The sequence below is a fragment of the Macaca mulatta genome, chromosome 11 (genome assembly GCF_049350105.2).
Source record: "Macaca mulatta isolate MMU2019108-1 chromosome 11, T2T-MMU8v2.0, whole genome shotgun sequence".
Classification (NCBI taxonomy): Eukaryota; Metazoa; Chordata; class Mammalia; order Primates; family Cercopithecidae; genus Macaca; species Macaca mulatta.
Genome location: NC_133416.1, coordinates 139,297,379 through 139,318,929, shown reverse-complemented (window position 1 = coordinate 139,318,929; position 21,551 = coordinate 139,297,379). Strand labels below are relative to the sequence as shown.

General features: G+C 52.6%; 1 protein-coding gene across 3 annotated transcripts; it reads right to left on the bottom strand.

The window, feature by feature from the left end:
• Positions 1-567: 567 nt before the first annotated feature.
• Positions 568-19,842, bottom strand: PUS1 (pseudouridine synthase 1). Of its 3 annotated transcripts, XM_077955851.1 has the most exons (7): positions 19,243-19,815; positions 18,904-19,132; positions 18,329-18,654; positions 16,482-16,619; positions 8,345-8,447; positions 2,783-3,474; positions 568-925 (listed from the first exon to the last, which is right to left on the bottom strand). In XM_077955851.1, the coding sequence occupies exons 3-7, from the start codon at positions 18,482-18,484 to the stop codon at positions 878-880; spliced, it is 1,137 nt and encodes a 378-aa protein (XP_077811977.1). In that variant the 5' UTR covers positions 18,485-18,654; positions 18,904-19,132; positions 19,243-19,815; the 3' UTR covers positions 568-877. The 3 variants fall into 3 exon arrangements, with proteins under 3 accessions (XP_077811977.1, XP_028686021.1, XP_028686020.1); XM_028830188.2 differs by lacking the exon at positions 18,329-18,654 and having other exon boundaries at positions 19,802-19,842; XM_028830187.2 differs by lacking the exon at positions 18,329-18,654.
• Between the last annotated feature and the right edge of the window lie 1,709 nt (positions 19,843-21,551).

The following is a 21,551-nucleotide window of genomic DNA, read 5'->3' as shown; positions in this document are numbered from 1 at the left end:
TCCACCTTCCGGGTTCAAGTGATTCTCCTGCCTCAGCCTCCCGAGTAGCTGGGATTACAGGCGCCCATCACCATGCCCAGCTAATTTTTTATTTTTAGTAGAGACAGGGTTTCTCCATGCTGGTCAGGCGGGTCTCGAACTCCCAACCTCAAGTGGTCCGCCCACCTCGGCCTCCCGAAGTGTTGGGATTACAGGCATGAGCCACCGTGCCTGGCCGGTTTTTTTGTTGTTGTTTTTTGTTAGTGCAGTGGCGATCAGGACAGCGTCGACTTCCCCAGACTCAGGCAATCCTCCCACCTCAGCCTCCTGAGCAGCTGAACTACAGGGCACGCCGCCATGCCCAGTTAATTTTTTGCAGAGATGCGGTTTCACCATTTTACCCAGGCTGGTCTGGAACTCCTGTACTCAAGCGATCTGCCCACCTCAGCCTCCCAAAGTGCTGGGATTACAGGCTGAGCAACCTCCCGGGCCTGCCTCAGGCCTGTCCTCAACAGGATAACATGCTCTGCTCATCTCTCTGAATGAAAAAAATGTAAAAAAAGACTAAGAAAAAGGCAAACGAAGGACTGACTAAGCAAAATTTGTACTTGTTTAATAAGAAAATCGCTTCTTTAAAAAAATAGTTATTTACATGCTGAGGTTCTTCTGTGCAATGCAAGAGCTGAAAATAGATTCGAGAAAGGCTGTTCCTACAAGGAAAGGTCCTGAGGTTACGACGCCAGGCCACATCTGCCAGGCAGCCCTGAGAAACCACGGTTCTCATGGCTGGGAAAACATGGCTGCAGCGATCCCAGCTTCTTGCTGCCCACAGGGATGGCACGCCTGGGCACACACTGTGAGCTGCTCAGAGGCACTCTGGTGGGCAGCTCCCACCGCCTCAGTCGGTGTCTCCGTCCCCTTCGCTGCCTCCCAGGGGACTGGGCACCTGCAGAAGAAGAGCACATGGAGAATGAGAGGCAAGCACTCTCCCCACTGCTCCTGAATGCCCGGAGGTGCCCATGACAGGCTCGGCACAGAAGCCCTGCCCCCACCATTCCCTCATCGGGGCAGAGGCTGGCGTTTGTTCTCGGTCATCTCTTAACCAGGTCAGGAACCTGCGCAGGGAAAGGCAAGGGCTGGGGACACTAGAGGGGCCTTTGTTGGGCTCCTTCACATTCTCACAGGCTGCACTGACCACAGCAGAAAATAAAATGGAGCCATTTGGAAACTCAACAAATGCAGGTGCCTCGGGGGTATATATGCCTGTCATCAGTGGTGTCAACAGCAATCCACTGGCCCAGGCCAAATTGGCACCTGCACTGTATTTAGCCTGCACTGGGCTTGGGAAAAATTAACTACCAGCACTTAAAAAGGGGAAGATTTCCCATACCAGTGTGCAACGCTGGTTTCCCTCGACAACATTTAAGCATGCGGTCACTGTCACATTCCAACATGGCCACCACCAGCTGCCACTGAGCCACGAGTATCCCCTTCAGATGAAACGAGGGCTCCTGGCCACCGCTGGCCCCCTACTCCCTGCCGTCCCCGGACTGGGGGCCTCTCACTGCCCCATCTATAGGACGGCTCGCCAGGTGCCTGGCCCCTCGCCTGCCCACCCTACCTCCCTGGGGCCTGCACACACTGAATTTGCCACCCAGGTATGCAGGAAGGACTCTGTTTTCACAGATACCGGGACACGAAGAATCTCCCTGAGCCCTGCCTGGGATGTCACCCTTTGAAACCTCACTGGGCCACCATGAAAGAACTCAGGCTGGCCAACCGCGGCGGCTCACACCTGGAATCCCGGCACTTTGGGAGGCTGAGGAGGGCGGATCACAAGGTCAGGAGTTCAAGACCATCCTGACTAACACAGTGAAACCCCATCTCTACTGAAAATACAAAAAATTAGCTGGGAGTGCTGGTGGGCACCTGTAGTCCCAGCTACTAGGGAGGCTGAGGCAGGAGAATGATGTGAACCCAGGAGGCAGGGCTTGCAGTGAGCCAAGATCGCACCACTGCGCTCCAGCCTGGGCAACAGAGCGAGACTCTGTGTCAAAAAAAAAAAAAAAAAAAAGAAAGAACTAGGGTTTTGGGGACATCTCTCACCCCAGAGCAAAGAACTGAGAATGATAATTTCTTTTCTTTTTTTTTTTTTTTTTGAGACGGAGTCTTGCTCTGTCGCCCAGGCTGGGGTGCAGTGGCATGATCTCAGCTCACTGCAAGCTCCACCTCCCGGGTTTACGCCATTCTCCTGCCTCAGCCTCCTGAGTAGCTGGGACTACAGGTGCCCGCCACCTCGCCCGGCTAGTTTTTTGTATTTTTTAGTAGAGATGGGGTTTCACCGTGTTAGCCAGGATGGTCTCGATCTCCTGACCTCGTGATCCACCCGTCTCGGCCTCCCAAAGTGCTGGGATTACAGGCTTGAGCCACCGCGCCCGGCCGAGAATGACAATTTCATTCACTTAGCTTTTAGCTCCTGCACGTACAATCCCGTATGTTCCAGTTCTAAGCTACAGTCCGCAGCTGTCCAGCCGCTGATTACGCTCCGTGCCAGGTCCATAGTAGGCGTGCCGGCAGCAAGCCTGACCCGGGGTGGCCCTCCCAGAGTCGAAAAGCACCTGGTGGAGCAAGCGGGTGGCGCAGGCAGGCAGACAAGGAACACCTCAAGACTGCCTGGCCCTGCTCCTGCAGCTGCTGTGTGGCCTTGGGGGAAGTGACACACTTCTCTGTGCCTCGGCTCCCTCCTCTATACAATGGGAACAATGTGGGCCTGTGCTGAGCACTGCTGGGACTGTGCCCCTACCTTGGCGCCTGTGCCAGCTGCCGTGAGAGCGGTGGCACTGAAGTTGTGGACGGGCAGGGTGCTCAGCCACTGGGCCATGGAGCGTTCATCTCGCTCAGTGCCGATGATGGTGGGGTAGATGTGCTCCTCCTTGAAGGCTGCGACCTTGCCCTCCTCCTGCACCCAGTCCAGCGGCTCATGCAGCCCATCGTTGCCAAAGCGCTGGTTGTACTTCTCGAAGTGCACCCTCTCCAGGACCAGGCCAAGTCCCGGCGCCTTGGGCACGTCCACCTTCTCTGTGCCCCAGCTGCGTTCCAGCACACTCTCAGGGGCATAGCCCTTCACAATGGCCACCACCAGGCCAACCATCTTCCGGATCTGATGCATCATGAAGCTCTGGCCCTTCACCCTGATCACTGCGAACTCCAGGCCCTCCCGCACAAAGGGTTCCTCGCAGTACATCTCCAGGATGTAGCGGCGGGCGCTGGGCTCCTGTGGCCCCTTCTGCGAGGTGAAATTGTGGAAGTTGTGCGTGCCCTTGTAGCAGGCCAGGAGCCTGTTGACCTGCTGCAGCGTCTCGGCGCTCAGGCGGTAGGTCTCATCCTGCACGTCCCGGTCCTTGTGCGCAAAGGCAAACGTGGGCAGCAGGTAGCAATAGGTCCTGGCATCACATCTGTTCTTGGAGTTAAACCCGCCTGTGACCCGCTTCAGTCCTAGGAGAGAGGTGACCAGTGAGGAGAGAGGCAGGTGAGAAGTGCCTGGATGACCAGGGAGCGGCCTGAGCACAGCGTGAGCCCCAGCGTCTCCTCACCCAGAGCACCAACCAAGCTCCAGCAAGCATCGGCTTCTCTGGGGAGGGGACAGCCACAGGTTGGGGAATAGGCACAGGAGGACAGTGGACACAAGGGACAGGTGCAGTGCTCTATAAAGTGACTGAATTTACAACCATTTATTGTAATTTTCCAATAGCGAGAAGATACAAAACGTCTCCAATACAAAGAAATGATAAATGCTTGGAGTGATGGATCTATTTATGCTAATTGCCCTATTTGATCATTACACATGACTGGAAATACCACATATTATTGTACATAAGTGTGTATAATTATTATGCATGAATTTAAAATAATAAAAGCAGCTAGGCACGGTGCAGTGGCTCATGCCTGTAATCCCAGCACTTTGGGAGGCCAAGGCGGGTGGATCACTAGGTCAGGAGTTTGAGACCAGCCTGGGCAACATGGCAAAACCCCGTCTCTATTAAAAATACAAAAATTAGCCAGGCATGGTGGCGGGCACCTGTAATCCCAGCTACTCGGGAGGCTGAGGCAGGAGAATTGCTTGCACCCATGAGGAGGAGGTTGCAGTGAGCTGAGATCGTGCCACTGCACTCCAGCCTGTGCGTCAGAGCGAGACTCTGTCTCAAAAAATAATTAACAATACGCCAGGAGCGGTGGCTCACGCCTGTAATCCCAGCACTTCGGGAGTCTGAGGTGGGCGGATCACGAGGTCAGGAGATCAAGACCACCCTGGCTAACAGGGTGAAACTCCATCTCTACTAAAAATACAGAAAATTAGCCAGGCGTGGTGGCAGGTGCCTGTAGTCCCAGCTACTCAGGAGGCTGAGGCAGGAGAATGGTGTGAACCCGGGAGATGGAGCTTGCAGTGAGCTGAGACCATACCACTGCACTCCAGCCTGGGCAACAGAGCGAGACTCCATCAAAAAATAATAATAATAATAATAATAAAAGCAAAAAAAAAAATTGTTAAAACAAAGGAATTGGGCTTTTGTGCACTAAACTCTAAATCTGTAGCATACTTAATCTCGGAATTAAACACATATCCAAACAACAAAAACAAAGGGTGTGTTAAAACCCAGTGCTGGCAAAGGATCCAGTGTGAACTGGCGCAGCCCACCTGGAATAAAACCCCAGATGTAGGGGAAGGGTGTAACCCCAGCTCAGAAGTCGCGTGAATTCTACAGACAAGGCCATACAGGCAGCACCGTTTGCAACAACAAAAAACACTGGAAACCACCTTAGAATTCCAGCAACTGCAGGCTGACCTAATAAATGCCAGAATATTCGCAGGATAAAAAAGGATGCAGCCCCGCAGGCCAGGGACAAGTCTCCAAGAACTGAGGGCACGGCCCCTCCAAGATGCCTTGAGCGCTAGCAGCACCCCACAGGTGTTCAGTGAGTATTTGTTGAATACTGAATAAGCAAAAATTAAAGACAAATGAAGACCTGCATGCAGGGGGATCCAATCTGTTGAGGACATCTATGTTTAAATGGAAGAACTCTAGAAGAGTAACCCTCACTGGGGGCACCAACTTCAGGGGCTAGGAGGAGAAAGCCCTGCCTGGACTTGCCTCTGCTGGGCTGCACACCTCCTCCAGGAGCTTGCATTGTGGCTGAGACATGCAGGCCCCTCCGACTGCTGGGATTCCACCTCACCTCAGGAGTCTTTTTTTTTTTTTTTTTTTTTTTTTTTTTTTGAGATGGAGTCTCACTCTGTTGCCCAAGCTGGAGTACAGTGATGCAGTCTCGGCTCACTGCAACCTCCGCCTCCCGAGTTTAAGTGATTCTCCTGTCTCAGCCTCCTGAGTAGCTGGGATTACAGGCACCTGCCACCACGCCCAGCTAACTTTTGTATTTTTAGTAGAGATGGGGTTTCACCATGTTGAACTCCTGACCTGGTGATCCGCCCACCTCAGCCTCCCACAATGCTGGGATTACAGGTGTTGGATACCGCACCCAGCCAGGAGTCTGATTTAACACCCAACTATGGTTTTCCATTTACAAGGATTGGCCTGGGCCTTGTGACCTCACAAGCAGTGGGGTGCCTCCACACAGCCTGCCCGGCCCGGGTCGCTAGTCACATGGATCCCATGGGCGCTGGCATTGCATGCCTCGTGCTTTTGTCTCCAGTCATGTTTGTTTCTGAGTGACTTTTTTGTTTTTTTTTGGTTTTAAAGATTCCATTTCATAAACACTAAACATCACAAGGATGCGCTGCAAGCATAATTCTGGTTGTTCCAGACATAACTGCTAAGAAAGGCTGCAAAGTGCCGGCAGATGGCCACACTGCAGACCTGGGGAGGGCCCTGCTGGCCTGCACCGCGGCGTGTGGGTGACAGCGACTACCCAACAACTGCACAGATGTGGCACTGTTGAGCATGATAGGGATTAATCTACAGAATACTCAAGTATTTTCCATGCAAATGAATGGGAAGAGAACTCAAACGCAACTTTCAGAGGACTTATTCTATGGGAAGTTTCTCAGGAGGAAATTATCCTCAGAAGGCAGAGGAAGCCCAGCATAACAAAAATAAAACTATTGTCGGGTGTGGTGGCTCACGCCTGTAATCCCCAGCTACTGGTAATCCCAGCACTTCAGGAGGTCAACGCAGGTGGATCACCTGAGGTCGAGAGTTCAAGACCAGCCTGACCAACATGGAGAAACCCTGTATTCACTAAAAAGACAAAATTAGCTGGGCGTGGTGGCACATGCTTGTAATCCCAGCTACTCGGGAGGCTGAGGCAGGAGGATCACTTGAACCTGGGAGGTGGAGGTTGTGGTGAGCCAAGATCGTGCCATTGTACTCCAGCCTGGGCAACAAGAGTGAAACTCCATCTCAAAAAAAAAAAAAAAATTAATAAAAAATGAAACTATTGCTGGGTGCAGTGGCTCACGCCTATAATCCCAGCACTTTGGGAGGCCGAGGTGGGCGGATCACCTGAGGTCAGGAGTTTGAGACCAGACTGACCAACATGCTGAAACCCCATCTCTACTAAAAATACAAAAATTAGCCGGGTGTGGTGGTGTGTACCTGTAATCCCAGCTACTGGGAAGGCCAAGGTGGGAGAATCGCTTGAACCCAGGAGGCAGGTGGAGGTTGCAGTGAGCCGAGATCACACCACTGCATTCCAGCCTGGGCAACAGAACAAGACTCCGTCACAAAAAAGTAAAAATAAAAACTTAACAGTGGGTAAAATCAACAGGGATTACTGAATCCTATTTATGACTCATACATAAATGTTCACAGTGGCTTTACTTCTAACAGCCCAAAACTGGAAATCACCCAGTGTCATCAGCAGGTTGTGTATAAACAATCCGTGATACATCGCAGAACGGAGCACCCGCAGCAATGAGAAGGAACAGACTGCTGACATACACAACAGCATGGATGAATCTTAAAATAGTCAGGCTGTGGGCAGGGCACAGCAGCTCACGCCTGTAATCCCAACACTTTGGAAGACTGAGGCAGGTAGACTGATTGAGCCTAGGAGTTTGAGACCAGCCTGGGCAACATGGCGAAACCCCATCTCTACCAAAAAAATTAAAATTTAGCCGGCTGTGGTGGCATGTGCTTGCAGGCTGAGGCGGGAGGATCGCATGAGCCCAGGTGGTCAATGCTACAGTGAACTGTGATCGCAACTCCAGCCTGGGCTATAGAACAAGACCCTGTCTCCCTGTCTCAAAAAAACACCTTTCTCCAAGCAGACCAGTCAGGTAAACAACAGTTCTGTTTTCTTGGGATTACACCAAAACAAAAAGGAAAAGAAAACAGAGCAAGATGATAGATTCACGCCCAGCCACACCTATCAATACATTCAATATAAGTGGCTTCTGGGAGGCCAAGGCAGGAGGATCCCTTGAGCCCAGGAGTTCAAGACCAGCCTGGGCAACAAAATGAGACCCCATCTCTACAAACTCAAAAATTAAGCGTGGTGGCACACACTTGTAGTTCCAGTTACTGAGGAGGCTGAGGACCACTTGAACCTGGGAGGCGGAGGCTGCAGTGAGCCATGATCACACCACTGGACTCCAGCCTGGATGACAGAGTGAGACTCTCAAAAAACAAACAGAATAAATGAATCAATGAAGGAATCAATGTATGTACGTTAAGTTACCTGTACCTGCCACTTAAAAGGCAGAGAGTTCCATTTTAAGAAGGCTTAAAAATTCCATTTATCAGTACTGCCATAAAAGGGAACAACTGTTCATTTTAACCACAAATTTGGATTTTCACATCCAGTGTTTGATAAAAACAAGGCACCCGTGTGGCCACAAGCACTGCAAATGAGAAGCCTTCTACTCCTGTCTAGTTGCTCCCGTTTCTGTTTTTTTTTTTTTGAGATGGAGTCTCGCTCGGTCGCCCAGGCTGGAGTGCAGTGGCCGGATCTCAGCTCACTGCAAGCTCCGCCTCCCGGGTTCACGCCATTCTCCTGCCTCAGCCTCCCGAGTAGCTGGGACTACAGGCGCCCACCACCTCGCCCAGCTAGTTTTTTTGTATTTTTTTTTAGTAGAGACGGGGTTTCACCGGGTTAGCCAGGATGGTCTCAATCTCCTGACCTCGTGATCCACCCGTCTCGGCCTCCCAAAGTGCTGGGATTACAGGCTGAGCCACCGCGCCCGGCCCCATTGCTCCCGTTTCTGAAGAAGGTCAGAACCAGCTGCAAGGCAACTCTGACTACACTTCTGCATCAGTGACAGGTGGAAAAGGCAAGAGCATGCATAGCCTCGTGTCTCTGCAAGACCATCTACAACCAGGCGTGTGGCCGCCAGCACTGCAAGACTTACCCAGGATCCGAATGTGAGAGGGAAGGTGGCTGTTGATCTTTTCTAGAATGTCGTCAATCAGCCACACCTTCAGGGATACCACCTGGCCGGCTGCGGACACACCCTGTAAAGAGAGCAGAACGGGGACGGAAGGTGGGTCTCTCAGGCCTTGCACACTGGTCTCTGAGACAGAAGGACGACGCAGACCTTGTGTTGTTTCACACATGAATTCTGCTGTTAGAAACGCATCTGGAGGGAATCATCCGATATAAAAATAAAGCTCTATCTGCCAACGGAGTGTGTGCAGGAGCACTTATAAAATAAACTATTACGAATGAATTCAAAGCCCAAGAGAAAACATTAAATGAGGGAGCATAAATATGACTCTGTGCAGACAGAAAGCAAAGTCCCACATAAGATATGACCCCCACCCAGGTGCAGTGGCTCACGCCTGTAATCCCAGCACTTTGGGAGGCTGAGGCAAGCAGATCATCTGAGGTCAGGAGTTTGAGACCAGCCTGGCCAACACGGTGAAACCTGATCTCTACTAAACATACAAAAAATTAGCAGGGTTTTGTAGCGTGCACCTGTAGTCCCAGCTACTCAGGAGGCTGAGGCGGGAGAATCACTTCAGCCTGGGAGGTTGGAGGTTGCAATGAGCCAAGATCCTGCCACTGCACTCCAGCCTGGGTGACAGAGTCAGATTCTACCTCAAAAAAAAAAAAAAGATATGACTCCCAAGGATTGGGGAAAAGAGAAAACACAACTTAGAACCAAGGGCAGAGTGAGGAGGTGGTCCCCACTGGAGTCAGAACAGCAGTGGCCCTGGGGGACAGGGAGGGGCCTTCTGGGGACAGGCAGTGGGTACACAGGTAAAAACCGATGAAGCTTATGCTTAAGACTAGCACGCTTTACTGTTGTATATTATACCTCTTTTTTAAAGTAAGTTTCTATAGATTTTTTGTTGGCTTCTTTTTGAGACAAGGTTTGGTCTGTCACCCAGGCTGGAATGCAGTGTTGCCATCTTGGCTCACAGCAACCTCGACCTCCCAGGTTCCAGCAATCCTCCCACCCCAGCCTCCCAAGTAGCTGAGACTACAGGCAGGCACAATGTCTGGAGAATTTTTTACATTTTTTTGTAGAGACAGTGTCTTGCTATGTTGCCCAGACTGGTCTGGAACTCCTGTCCTCAAGTGATCCTCCCACCTCAGTCTCACAAAGTGCTGGGATTACAGGCGTGAGCAACCATGCCGGGCCAAGGAGATCGCTTCCGATTAAAGGAAGCTCTAGAGACATGATAACTGAATGCCAATAATGATCCTAGATTAGATCCCCGACCAATTAACAAAAATAAAAGGCATGCCACAAAGAAGCTGAAGAGAAAGAAAACAGAAAAGACAGTTTCCAACTTTAGACATGTCAGACGGTGGTACTCTATCAATGCTGAATTTCACACGCGTAATAATTTATAGTGTGAGGTTGCTGAAGGATGTCACAGTCCCTAGGAGACTCATGTTAAGATGTTTCAGGGTAAAGGGTGATGATGTCTGCAACTTACTCTCAAATGGTTCCATTTTAAGATACAAAAGGCCAGGTACGGCTGGGCGCGGTGGCTCACGCCTGTAATCCCAGCACTTTGGGAGGCAGAGACAGGCAGATCACGAGGTCAGGAGATCGAGACCATCCTAGCTAACACGGTGAAACCCCATCTCTACTAAAAAATACAAAAAACTAGCCGGGCGAGGTGGCGGGCGCCTGTAGTCCCACCTACTCAGGAGGCTGAGGCAGGAGAATGGCGTGAACCCGGGAGGCAGAGCTTGCAGTGAGCTGAGATCCGGCCACTGCACTCCAGCCTGGGCGACAGAGCGAGACTCTGTCTCAAAAAAAAAAAAAAAAGGCCAGGCACAGTGGCTCTCATTCATTATCCCAGTACTTCAGGAGGCTAAGGTGGGAAGATGGCTTGAGCCCAAGAGTTCGAGACCAGCCTGGGCAACACAGCACGATTCTGTCTCAAAAAAGGTAAAGAAAGATAAATAAAAAGAAAACAAACAAAAAAAAACGGGTCGGGTACGGTGGCTCACGCCTGTAATCCTAGCACTTTGGGAGGCCGGGGCAAGCGGATCACCTGAAGTCGGTCGTTCAAGACCAGCCTTACCAACATGGGAAACCCTGTTTTTACTAAAAATACAACAAATTAGCTGGAGTGGTGGCGGGCGCCTGCAATCCCAGCTACTTGGGAGACTGAGGCTGGAGAATCACTTGAACCCGGGAGATGGAGGTTGCAGTGAGCCGAGATCATGCCATTGAACTCCAACCTGGGCAACAAGAGTGAAACTCCATCTCAAAAAATAAAATGAATTGAAACACACACACACACACAACTATGCCAATATGGTAAAAACCTAACCTTGGTGAATCTGGGAAGACTATGTGGGTGCTCACGGTATTATCATTAAGACTTTTATGGGCCGGGCACGGTGGCTCACGCCTGTAATCCCAGCACTTTGGGAGGCCGAGATGGGCGGATCACGAGGTCAGGAGATCGAGACCATCCTGGCTAACACGGTGAAACCCCGTCTCTACTAAAAAATACAAAAAACTAGCCGGGCGTGGTGGCGGGCGCCTATAGTCCCAGCTACTCGGGAGGCTGAGGCAGGAGAATGGCGTGAACCCGGGAGGCGGAGCTTGCAGTGAGCTGAGATCCGGCCACTGCACTCCAGCCTGGGCGACAGAGCGAGACTCTGTCTCAAAAAAAAAAAAAAAAAAAAATACAAAAAAGGCCGGGCGCGGTGGCTCAAGCCTGTAATCCCAGCACTTTGGGAGGCCGAGACGGGCGGATCACGAGGTCAGGAGATCGAGACCATCCTGGCTAACACGGTGAAACCCCGTCTCTACTAAAATACAAAAAAAAAAACTAGCCGGGCGAGGTGGTGGGCGCCTGTAGTCCCAGCTACTCGGGAGGCTGAGCCAGGAGAATGGCGTGAACCCGGGAGGCGGAGCTTGCAGTGAGCTGAGATCCGGCCACTGCACTCCAGCCTGGGCGACAGAGCAAGACTCCGTCTCAAAAGAAAAAAAAAAAAAAAAAAAAAGACTTTGAAATTTTTTTTTTTTTTTTTTTTTTTTTTTGAGACGGAGTCTTGCTCTGTCGCCCAGGCTGGAGTGCAGTGGCCGGATCTCAGCTCACTGCAAGCTCCGCCTCCCGGGTTCACGCCATTCTCCTGCCTCAGCCTCCCGAGTAGCTGGGACTACAGGCGCCCGCCACCTCGCCCGGCTATTTTTTTGTATTTTTTAGTAGAGACGGGGTTTCACCGTGTTAGCCGGGATCGTCTCTCGATCTCCTGACCTCGTGATCCGCCCGTCTCGGCCTCCCAAAGTGCTGGGATTACAGGCTTGAGCCACCGCGCCCGGCCGGTATGAAATTTTCAAAATAAAAAGTTGGAGAGTAAAACTGTTGAGATGTTCCACTGGCCAGACCCACACATGGAACGTGACAGAAGGAAACGAGCTGTTCTGAAACAAGATGACTTTAGGTAAATACACAACAGATTTCAAAGACTTAGCGCCTAAAAAGAGAAAGAAAATACATCTCATTGCCAAACACTTTGTACTGACAAGAAGTTGAAGTGAGAATATCGGAGACATCCTGGGGGAGTAGGGACAACAGCAGAGGGACACCCGGTATCTCTAGGATGGCCTATGTCTGGCTGTGGTGATGGCTGCACAGCTCTGTGAATATACTGGAACCACTGAACTGTATACGTTCTTCTTCTTTTTTTTTTTTTTTTGCCAGGCTGGAGCTCAGTGATGCAATCTCGACTCACTGCCACCTTCGTCTTCTGTGTTCAAGAGATTCTCATGCCTCAGCCTCGCAAGTAGCTGGGATTACAGGTGTGACTCACCACGCCTGGCTAATTTTTGTATCTTTAGTAGAGATGGGATTTTGTCATGTTGGCCAGGCTGGTCTCGAACTCCCGGCCTCAAGTGATCCATCCACTTTGGCCTCCCAAAGTACTGGGATTACAGGTGTGAGCCACCACACCCAGCTTGAACCGTACACTTTCTTTTAGGTTTTTTCGTTTTGTTTTCAGATGAAGTTTCACTCTTGTTGCTCAGGCTGGAATATAATGGCATGATCTCAGCTCACTGCAACCTCCACCTCTCGGATTCAAACGATTCTCCTGCCTCAGCCTCCTGAGTAGCTGGGATTACAGGCATGTGCCACCACACCTGGCTAATTTTTGTATTTTTAGTAGAGACAGGGTTTTACCATATTGACCAGGCTGGTCTCGAACTCCTGAACTCAGGTGATCCACCCGCCTTGGCCTCCCAGAGTGCTGGGATTACAGGCATAAGCCACCAAGCCTGGCCTGAACTGTACACTTTCAATGGGTCAACTGTATAAGAGTGAATTCTATTTCTTTTTTTGCTATTTTTTTTGAGATGGAGTCTCACTCTGTCACCTAGGCTGGAGTGCACCATCTTGGCTCACTGCAACCTCCGCCTCCCAGGTTCACACAATTCTCCTGCCTCGGCCTCCTGAGTAGTTGGGATTACAGGCACCCACCACCACACCCGGCTAATTTTGTATTTTTAGTAGAGACATGGTTTCTCCATGTTGGCCAGGCTGGTCTCAAATTCCTGACCTCAAGTGATCCACCCGCCTCAGACTCCCAAAGTGCTGGGATTACAGGCATGAGCCACCGCGCCCAGCCAAGAGTGAATTATATTTCAATAAAGCTATTTTTAAAATCTGAAACAAAAACAAAATGTTAAACAGCAGAAATACACACACACACAAAAAAATAATAGGCCGGGCATGGCGGCTCACACCTGCTATCCCAGCATTTTGGGAGGCCGAGGAGGGCGGATCACCTGAGGTCAGGAGTTCGAGACCAGCCTGATCAACATGGAGAAACCCCATCTCTACTAAAAATACAAAATTAGCCAGGCTTGTTGGCACATGCCTGTAGTCCCAGCTATTTGGGAGGCTGAGGCAGAAGAATGGCTTGAACCCCGGAGGTGGAGGTTGCGGTGAGCTGAGATCCCGCCATTGCACTTCAGCCTGGGCAACAAGAGTGAAACTGTCTCAAAAATAAATAAACAAATAAATAATAAAAATTGTAAGATGTTACTGTTTTCACCCGAAGGGCAGGGCACTCGGGTGCGACCATGTCGGCCTCATGGATCTACTTCTGCAGGTTTTCCAATTGCAAGTGAGAAAACATATTAGAACGAAACTCTCTCTCTAATAACAGCAGAACTAAAAATAAATACAAGGACCCTATTTTGAAATGCTCTCTTCATCAGCTTGAACAAATTGTTACTTTCTTCTTCCCTAAAAACAATCAGAGAGCTGTAAATGGAGAATCAAAAAGAAAATGGAAATAGTAAGACCCACAGAATTCTCTACCTTGGGCCATCAAATGCATCACCCACTAGGAGCGAACTTGTGGGTCCCTCTTGTGTTCTCCCCTCTACACGATGGCTCCAGCATGCGTCCATGGATCCCCAGGGACCTGTGTGCCTTTGAAACTAGGTGTTTGTGGGAACAAGAGCCATAGCTTTATTCAGATTCCTGGGGATCCTGACCGGCAAAAAGTTATGTCTCTGAGAGACCCTCAATGCCCTCAGGCAGCCTGAGAGCCATGTTAGAGCCAGATACTCTGACAGGCAAGGATGACACGTATCACATTCACTGATGCCTTCTACATGCTACAGAAAAGCTATCTGTTTTCTCCAGCTGTGCTGTCCCTGTCTGCCAAATGTTGGGCTGCGGGCGGCAAGCCACCCAGGTGCCGAGGCGAGAGACTGAAGGCACGAGCTGTTCCAGTATAATAAAGAAAATAATTAGAATAAGAAAAGTTATACTAGAAATAGGATACAGATATGATTATAAATAATATCAATATTTGTAGTATTGTTCTTTATTATTATAATAATCTCTGTTCTATAATTATAACCTAGGAAAAACCAGGCCATACAGAGTCAGGAGCTGAAGGGACACTGTGAGAGGTGACCAGAAGACAAGAGTGTGAGTCCTCGGTCACTCCCAGATAAGGGCTGCTTGGTCTAGTGGTAGCGCCAGTGCCTGGGAAGGCACCTGCTACTTAGCAGACCGGGAAAGGGAGTCTCCCTTTCCCTGGGGCAGTCAGAGAACACTCTGCTCCACCACCTCTCGTGGGAGGCCTGACATGACCCAGGCCTGCCCGCAGTCATCCGGAGGCTTAAACGTCTCCTGTGGGGCTGTGCTTCAAAGGTCACACTCCTTGTCACTTTCATGTTCCGCCTGTACATCTGGCTCCTCCTTTTAAGTTCTTAGAAGATAGCAGTAGCAGAATTAGTGAAAGCATTAAAGTCTTTGATCTTTCTGACAAGCGCATAGAAGAAATGCTGATGTATGCTGTCCCCCTCTCCGCCTCAGCTACCACAAAGGGAAAGACCCCCGTCCCATGGACACGTCACTCGTGTGCCCTTATCCATCACTTGAGACGACTCATACCCCTTACCCTGCCCCCTTGCCTTGTATATAATAAACAGCAGTGCACCGGGCATTCAGGACCACCACCAGACTCCACACACTGGTGGCAGTGGTCCCCTGGGCCCAGCTGTCCTTCCTTCTATCTCTCTGTCTCATGTCTTTATTTTTCTACGATCTCTCGTCTCTGCACACGAAAGAAAACCCACAGGCCCTGTAGGGCTGGACCCTACACTGGGTCCCTCCTTAAAGACATCTCCATTCCCTGTGGCGGGCCACTCTGCCCACATCCAATCCCATGGTTCAGTTCCAAGCACAGCAATGTGGCGTCACAGGACCACTTGGCATGTGCTGCCACACAGCCAGCAGCAGCGTCCGGGGTGGATGTGCAAACCCTTCGGAAACGGGAACTCAGCCTTGTGGTTCTGAAGGGTCAGTGCTGGGTCACCAGCCCCACGCAGCTGAGACCATGTAACGGGTCCAGGGTGGTGGAGATGTGATGAGTGTGGACTTAGCACACACACAAAAACAGTATTACATTTATCCCATGAAGAGATTTTTATATGGATTACACACTGAAATAAGGATATCCTGAATATACTGAGTTTATAATACAGCGAATTATTTATTAATTTCAAGCCAGATGTGGTGGTTCATGCCTGTAAATCCCAGCACTTTGGGAAGCCAAAGTGGGAAAATCACCAGAGCCCAGGAGTTTGAGACCCCTGGGCAGCATAGCAAGACCTCATATTTAAAAAAAAAAAAATTTAGCCAGGCATGGTGGAGTGCCTGTCGTTCCAGTGAGATGGTTTGCTGTGTCCCTGCCAATTCTCGTGTTGCATGGTAATCCCCACATGTCTAGGGAAGACCTGGTGGGAGGTGACTGGATCATGCGCACGGTTTCCCCCATGCTGTTCTCGTAACCGAGAGTGAGTTCTCACAACATCTGGCGGTTTTATAAGGGGCTCTTCCCCTTACCCTCCTCACTCTCTCGCGCCTGCCACCACGATCTAAGTTTCCGGAGGCCTCCCCAGCTATGTGGCACTAAGTCAGTTAAACCTCTTTCTTTATAAATTGCCCAATCTTGGGCAGTTCTTTATAACAGCATGAAAACAGACCAATTCACCCAGCTACTCGGGAAGCTGAAGCAGGAGGACTGCGTGAGCCCAGGAGTTTGAGACTGCAGTGAGCCCGGATCGTGCCACTGCACTCCAGCCTGGACAAGAGAATGAGACCCTGACTCTAAAAAAGGAAAGAAAAGAGAATGCTGCATCATACAAGTGTGGCTCTCTGCCTTCGGAGCCACACAATCACATTTGCCTCAGAGTGAGCCTGATTGGAGGGTCGAAGGCAGACGTTGCGGCTGCCCCTGGGCCACCTGCAGGAATGCATGTCCCTGAGAACAGAATCAACATAGGAATGTATGTCCCTGAGAACAGAATCAACACAAGAGAAAGCAAAGACCAGAGAGAACACAGAGCCCCGCTGGCAGGAAGCACCTAGATCCGGCTATACCTGAGCTGACCAGGCTCCTGGACATCTCACCTACGTAAGGTGTAGGCTAGTTTGATTTGCACATCATATGTGCTCAGAAGCAGCACAACAAGTCAGGACACTGAGCTGGAAAGTGGGCCGGGTGCTGCTCGTATCAGCCGGGAAGGGGCAGAAAAGGCCGTCACCCACCTTGTCTGTCCGGGCGCAGCGCTGGAAGGACATTTTCCTCATGTCCTCGCCATGATTTTCAGGAATACAGCCTGACCGGACGAGGGCAGACACCAAGTCATCTTCAATTGTTTTGAATTGTGAGGACCCAACATTCCTCTGGAAAAAGGAGACAAAAACAGGTTTTATATTTTGCAGATGGGGGTCGCCATGTTGCCCAGGCTGGTCTCAAACTCCTGGTCTCAAGCGCTCCTCTGGCCTGAAGCGCTGAGATTACAAGTGTGAGCTGCCATGCTCACATGAAAACACTGTATTCTGCTCACTCGCCCTGAGCCCGGGCTGTTCCACGCCAGGGGATGGGTAGCGTGGAATGGAATCAAAACGCAGGTTTGACTGAACCTGTGTACACACCTACTTCCACAATCTGTCAGTTATGACATCAGTGCCGTGGGTGCTACCTATACTTAAACAATATAACATCAGATATAAAGTAATCCATGGCCAGGCACAGTGGCTCATACCTGTAATCCCAGCACTTTGGGAGGCCAAGGCGGGTGGATCACCTGAGGTCAGGAGTTCGAGACTAGTCTAGCCCACATAGTGAAACCCTGTGTCTACCAAAAATACAAAAAGTAGCCAGGCGTGGTGGCGGGCTCCTGAGACAGGAGAAATCGCTTGAACCTGGGAAGTGGAAGCTGCAGTGAACCGATAGTGCACCACTGCACTCCAGCCTAGGCGACAGAAGAAAACGCTGTCTCAAAAAAAATACAAATAAAAGTTAGTCAGGTATGCTTTTAATTCCAGCTACTCAAGAGGCTGAGACAGGAGAATCACTTGAATCTGGGAGGCAGAGATTGCAGTGCACAGTGGTTGGCTGGGCTCGGTAGTTCACCCCTGTAATTCCAGCACTTTGGGAGACGGAGGCAGGAGGATAATCTGAGATCAGGAGTTCAAGGCCAGCCTGACCAACATGGTGAAACCCCGTCTCTACTAAAAATAAAAAACTAGCCGGGCGTGGTGGCAGGCGCCTATAGTCCCAGGTACTCAGGAGGCTGAGGCACAAGAATCACTGGAACCCGGGAGGTGGAGGTTGCAGTGAGCCAAAATCCCACCACTGCACTCCAGCCTGGGCGACAGAGCGAGACTCTCTTTCCAAAAAAAAAAGCAATCCATTATTTGTAACTTTCGCCATAAAAGCTGTTACAACAACTGCCAAAGTTAAGCATTATTTTCTTAAACTTTTGTTTCAGTCAGACACTGCATGCACTGCACGAACTTCTGTGGATAAGCTTAAAGATGCTTAAAGAACACAGAACCAGGCAAAGCCACAGTGTTAATTACAAAAAGGAAAAAAAGGAACGTCTACCTGAGGCCAGTCGCAGTGGCTCATACCTGTAATCACAACACGGGGAGGCTGAGGCAGGAGGATGGCTTGAGCCCAGGAGTTCGAGAGCAGCCTGGGCAGCACAGCGAGCCCCCATTCCCATAAATAATAAGAAACTTAGCAAGTCCCCATTTCTGTAAATTTTTAAAAAAAATTAGGCCGGACGCGGTGGCTCAAGCCTGTAATCCCAGCACTTTGGGAGGCCGAGGCAGGCGGATCACGAAGTCAGGAGATCGAGACCATCCTGGCTAACACGGTGAAACCCCGTCTCTACTAAAAATACAAAAAGAAGAAATTAGCCTGGCGTGGTGGCGGGCGCCTGTAGTCCCAGCTACTCTGGAGGCTGAGGCGGGAGAATGGCGTGAACCTGGGAAGCGGAGCTTGCAGTGAGCCGAGATCACGCCACTGGGGGCGACAAAGCGAGACTCCGTCTCAAAAAAAAAAAAAAAAAAAGTATTCGGGCCGTGAGGTCAAGGACACTTACAGTCCTCAATGCTTGGGAGGCTGAGGTAGGAGGATCTCTTGAGCCCAGAAGGTGGAGGCTGCAGCGAGCAGTGGATGCACCACTGCATTCCAGCCTGGGCCACAAAGGAAGACCATGCCTCAAAAAGAAAAAAAAAATACGCCTACCTGAATGCATCCACACCCTCTACTTTCCAGAAAAGGAAGTGGGCTGAGGAGAGAATCCTCACAACTTTAATACTTAGCTCTGTCCCTTTAACGCACACGAGGGCAGGCTCTTCTGAGCTGCAACGCGCTGTCCACTGTTCTCAGCAATGAGCGTCAGTACACCTAGCTCATCTTCACACCCTATTTAGCAGGTGCTGTCAGCACTCCCATCCTAAAGACGAGGACTCGAGCACACAGGAAGTGAATCCCGCCTCAGATCCCAGTGGTTAGCGGCAGGGCCAGGCCTGATGGAAGGCAGCAGCTCGCGTGCAGCAGGACCAGTGAAAGCTGCTTGGGCCTGCACCTAAACCCAGCCGGACCCACCGCTTCCACCGCGGCCGCACCCGCACCTAAGCCCCGCGGGACCCGCCGCTTCCCGGGCGGCCACACCTGCATGCCGTGGTAGCCCTTGCCCGAGTAGGCCATGAGCAGCACGATCTTGCGCTTGGGCAGCTTCCCGCGCCGCTCCTCGTCCCCATCGCTCTTGACCTTCTTCGCCGGATGCTCTCCGTCCTCCCAGACGCGGGCACCCCCGGCCCAGCAACTGCGGGACCTCCGATCCTGGGGGCGCGCGGATCCCGCGGGCGGTGGCTCCGCGTTCCCCGCCATGCGCGGCGAGCTGCGGAGAAGGGCAGCGTGAGCTGGGGTCCGGTCGGCACCGCGCGGGGTGGGGTCGGGTGGGCTGGGCTGGGCGGGCGTGGCGGGGTCGCCCGGCGTCGCGGTCATTACCAGGACGGACGCGGTCCCAGGCGCAGGGTCCACCGTCCGCAGGCTCCCAACAGCGCGCGAAGCTGGAGGCCCATGCGCAGGCTACCAGCGAACCCGACCCCGCCCTGACCCCCGAGCCCTGACCCCCAGGGTCCCAGCCCCGCCTCTGCCGACCCCTAACCTCTCGGACCCTGACGCTGCTGCCCTGTTCCTGCTGACCCCTGACCTCCGGGAACCCGGCGCCCCAACCCCTCTCTAGCTAACCTCTGACCTCTCGGACCCGCACACCCCAAGCCCGCTCCTGCTGGCCCCTGACCTCTCGGACCTTGATGCCCCAGCCTCGCTCCTGCTGACCCCTGACCCCTCGGGCCCCGCTCCCCAGCCCCGCCTCTGCTGTCCCCAGACCGCCCCGGGACCCTGACGGATAAACTCCAACGTCCCCTGACACCCAGGTTAACCTCTGACCTCCCCAGCCCCTTCACCTCCCTCCCCGCCCAGTGGGCTTTCCTCGGGAGTCGAAAAGACCCGGACCACCCGCGTCGGGACCAGAGAAGATAGCCTAGCGTCAGGCCCCACTCACTACGCGGCTGACTGAGCCGGAGCCGGACCACGTGGGCGAAGGCGGAAGTGGAACGAGCGGCTGGACGGCGGCCGAGCGGGGACAAAAATTCTTCCGGAGAAGTGGCGGGGCGGAGACAGGGATGAGGGGGATTTGCGGGGTGGGATGGGGGCGGAGATTAGGGTGTTGGGGGCGGGGATTTTGGGGTGTTGGGGGCGGGGATTGGGGGCGTCAGGGACGGGACACGAGGCCCTCCCGCATCCGGCACCGCGGCCGCGCGGCGAAACGTGTGAGCAGTGGTCGCGCCGCCGCCGCCTCCTGGGTGCTGTCGCCCGCCCAGCGGAGCAGGGGAAACTCCGAGCCCACGCCGGCCCCGCTCCTCTCCGCTGCCGGGTCCCCTCCCATGAGCTCGGCCCCCAGACCCTCAGTGGCACCCACCCTGTGCGGCCCTCGTGTGGCCTCAGCCCCGCGCCCCGTCCCTGTTCCACAGACGCTGGGGCGCAGGGGAGGCTCCGCCCTGGAAGGGGGTCGCCGCCCACCGCAGCCTCCGCCTCCGGGCTCCAGCGGTCCTCGCAGGCGCGCGCCACCACGCTCAGCTAATTTTTTATTGTTTTTTATAGAGATGCGGTCTCCTGAAAAGTGGCCACTCTTTTTTTGTGGGGGGGGGGGGGCGGGGAAGCAGAGTCTTGCTCTTTCGCCAGGTTGGAGTGCAGTGGCGGGATCTCGGCTCACTGCAACCTCCGCCTCCCGGGCTCAAGCGATTCTCCTGCCTCAGCTTCCCGAGTAGCTGGGACTACAGGCGCCGCCACCTCGCCTGGTTAATTTTTTTGTATTTTAGTAGAGACGGGGTTTCACCATGTTAGCCAGGAAGGTCTCGATCTCCTGACCCACCTCGGCCTCCCAAAGTGCTGGGATTACAAGCGTGAGCCACCGCGCCCAGTCTTTATTTTTTATTTTTATTTTTTTTAAGGGACCGGCTCACTGTGTTGCCCAGGCAGATCTCCAAATGCTGAGCTCAAGCGATCCGCCTGCCTCCCCTTCTGAAGTGCTGGGATTCCCGGTGTGGCCACTGCACCCACCACTTCCTTGCCTCCTCTCCCAAGCTTGCCCTCCTGTCCTCCTGCTTTCCCTTAGAGAAACTCATATGATTCTGGACCCGCCCTCTGGCATAATCTCAAAATCCTTAATCCCATATCTGGGGCCACAATTCAGCCAACCACAAGCTTGAATTTGGGGAATGGGCCATGGGCCAGGAAGAGCATGCTCCTGGCAGTGCAAGGGTGGGGAGGCAGGAGCCAGCCATCTGCAGCAGCCCCACTCCTGCCCTCCAGGGGCTGCACCTCCTCCTACAGGTGAGGACTCAGCAGGGCCTGGGCACTGTGCCCACCTGGAGTATGCAGGTAGAGAAACCACAGGGCTGCGTGATGAGGGACTGATAGGAAAAGAGGACCAAGGGGCCCGGGGCCAGGTTGTGTGGGACCCCGTGGCATTGGCTGTGAGATGGGAGCCCCAGGGATCCAATCTGACACCCCTTCCCAAGGGGTACTCAATGGGCTGCGTGTGGCTTGTGAGGAGCTGGTGGCCGAGGCAGTAAGGGGAGGCAGGAGGGTGATGCAATTGGCCAGGTGGGAGGGCAGCTCACCCATACTAAATGACCTCCCAGGAGGGTACCCCTCCACCAGCCCAGGCTCCAGGACTGAGGCAGGGGGTATGGACAGGCACCCAGGGGGCCACAGTTCTGTGAGAGTGCGGGCACCAAGGCCTGGTCCCG

Coding starts and splice junctions, on each gene's coding strand:
- PUS1 (XM_028830187.2), bottom strand. CDS start 19,316: ATGGGCCTCCAGCTTCGCGCGCTGTTGGGAGCCTGCGGACGGTGGACC. Junction 19,133..19,242: donor CTGGGACCGCGTCCGTCCTG/GTAATGACCGCG, acceptor CCTTCTCCGCAG/CTCGCCGCGCATGGCGGGGA. Junction 3,475..8,344: donor CTCTCACATTCGGATCCTGG/GTAAGTCTTGCA, acceptor CCTCTCTCCTAG/GACTGAAGCGGGTCACAGGC.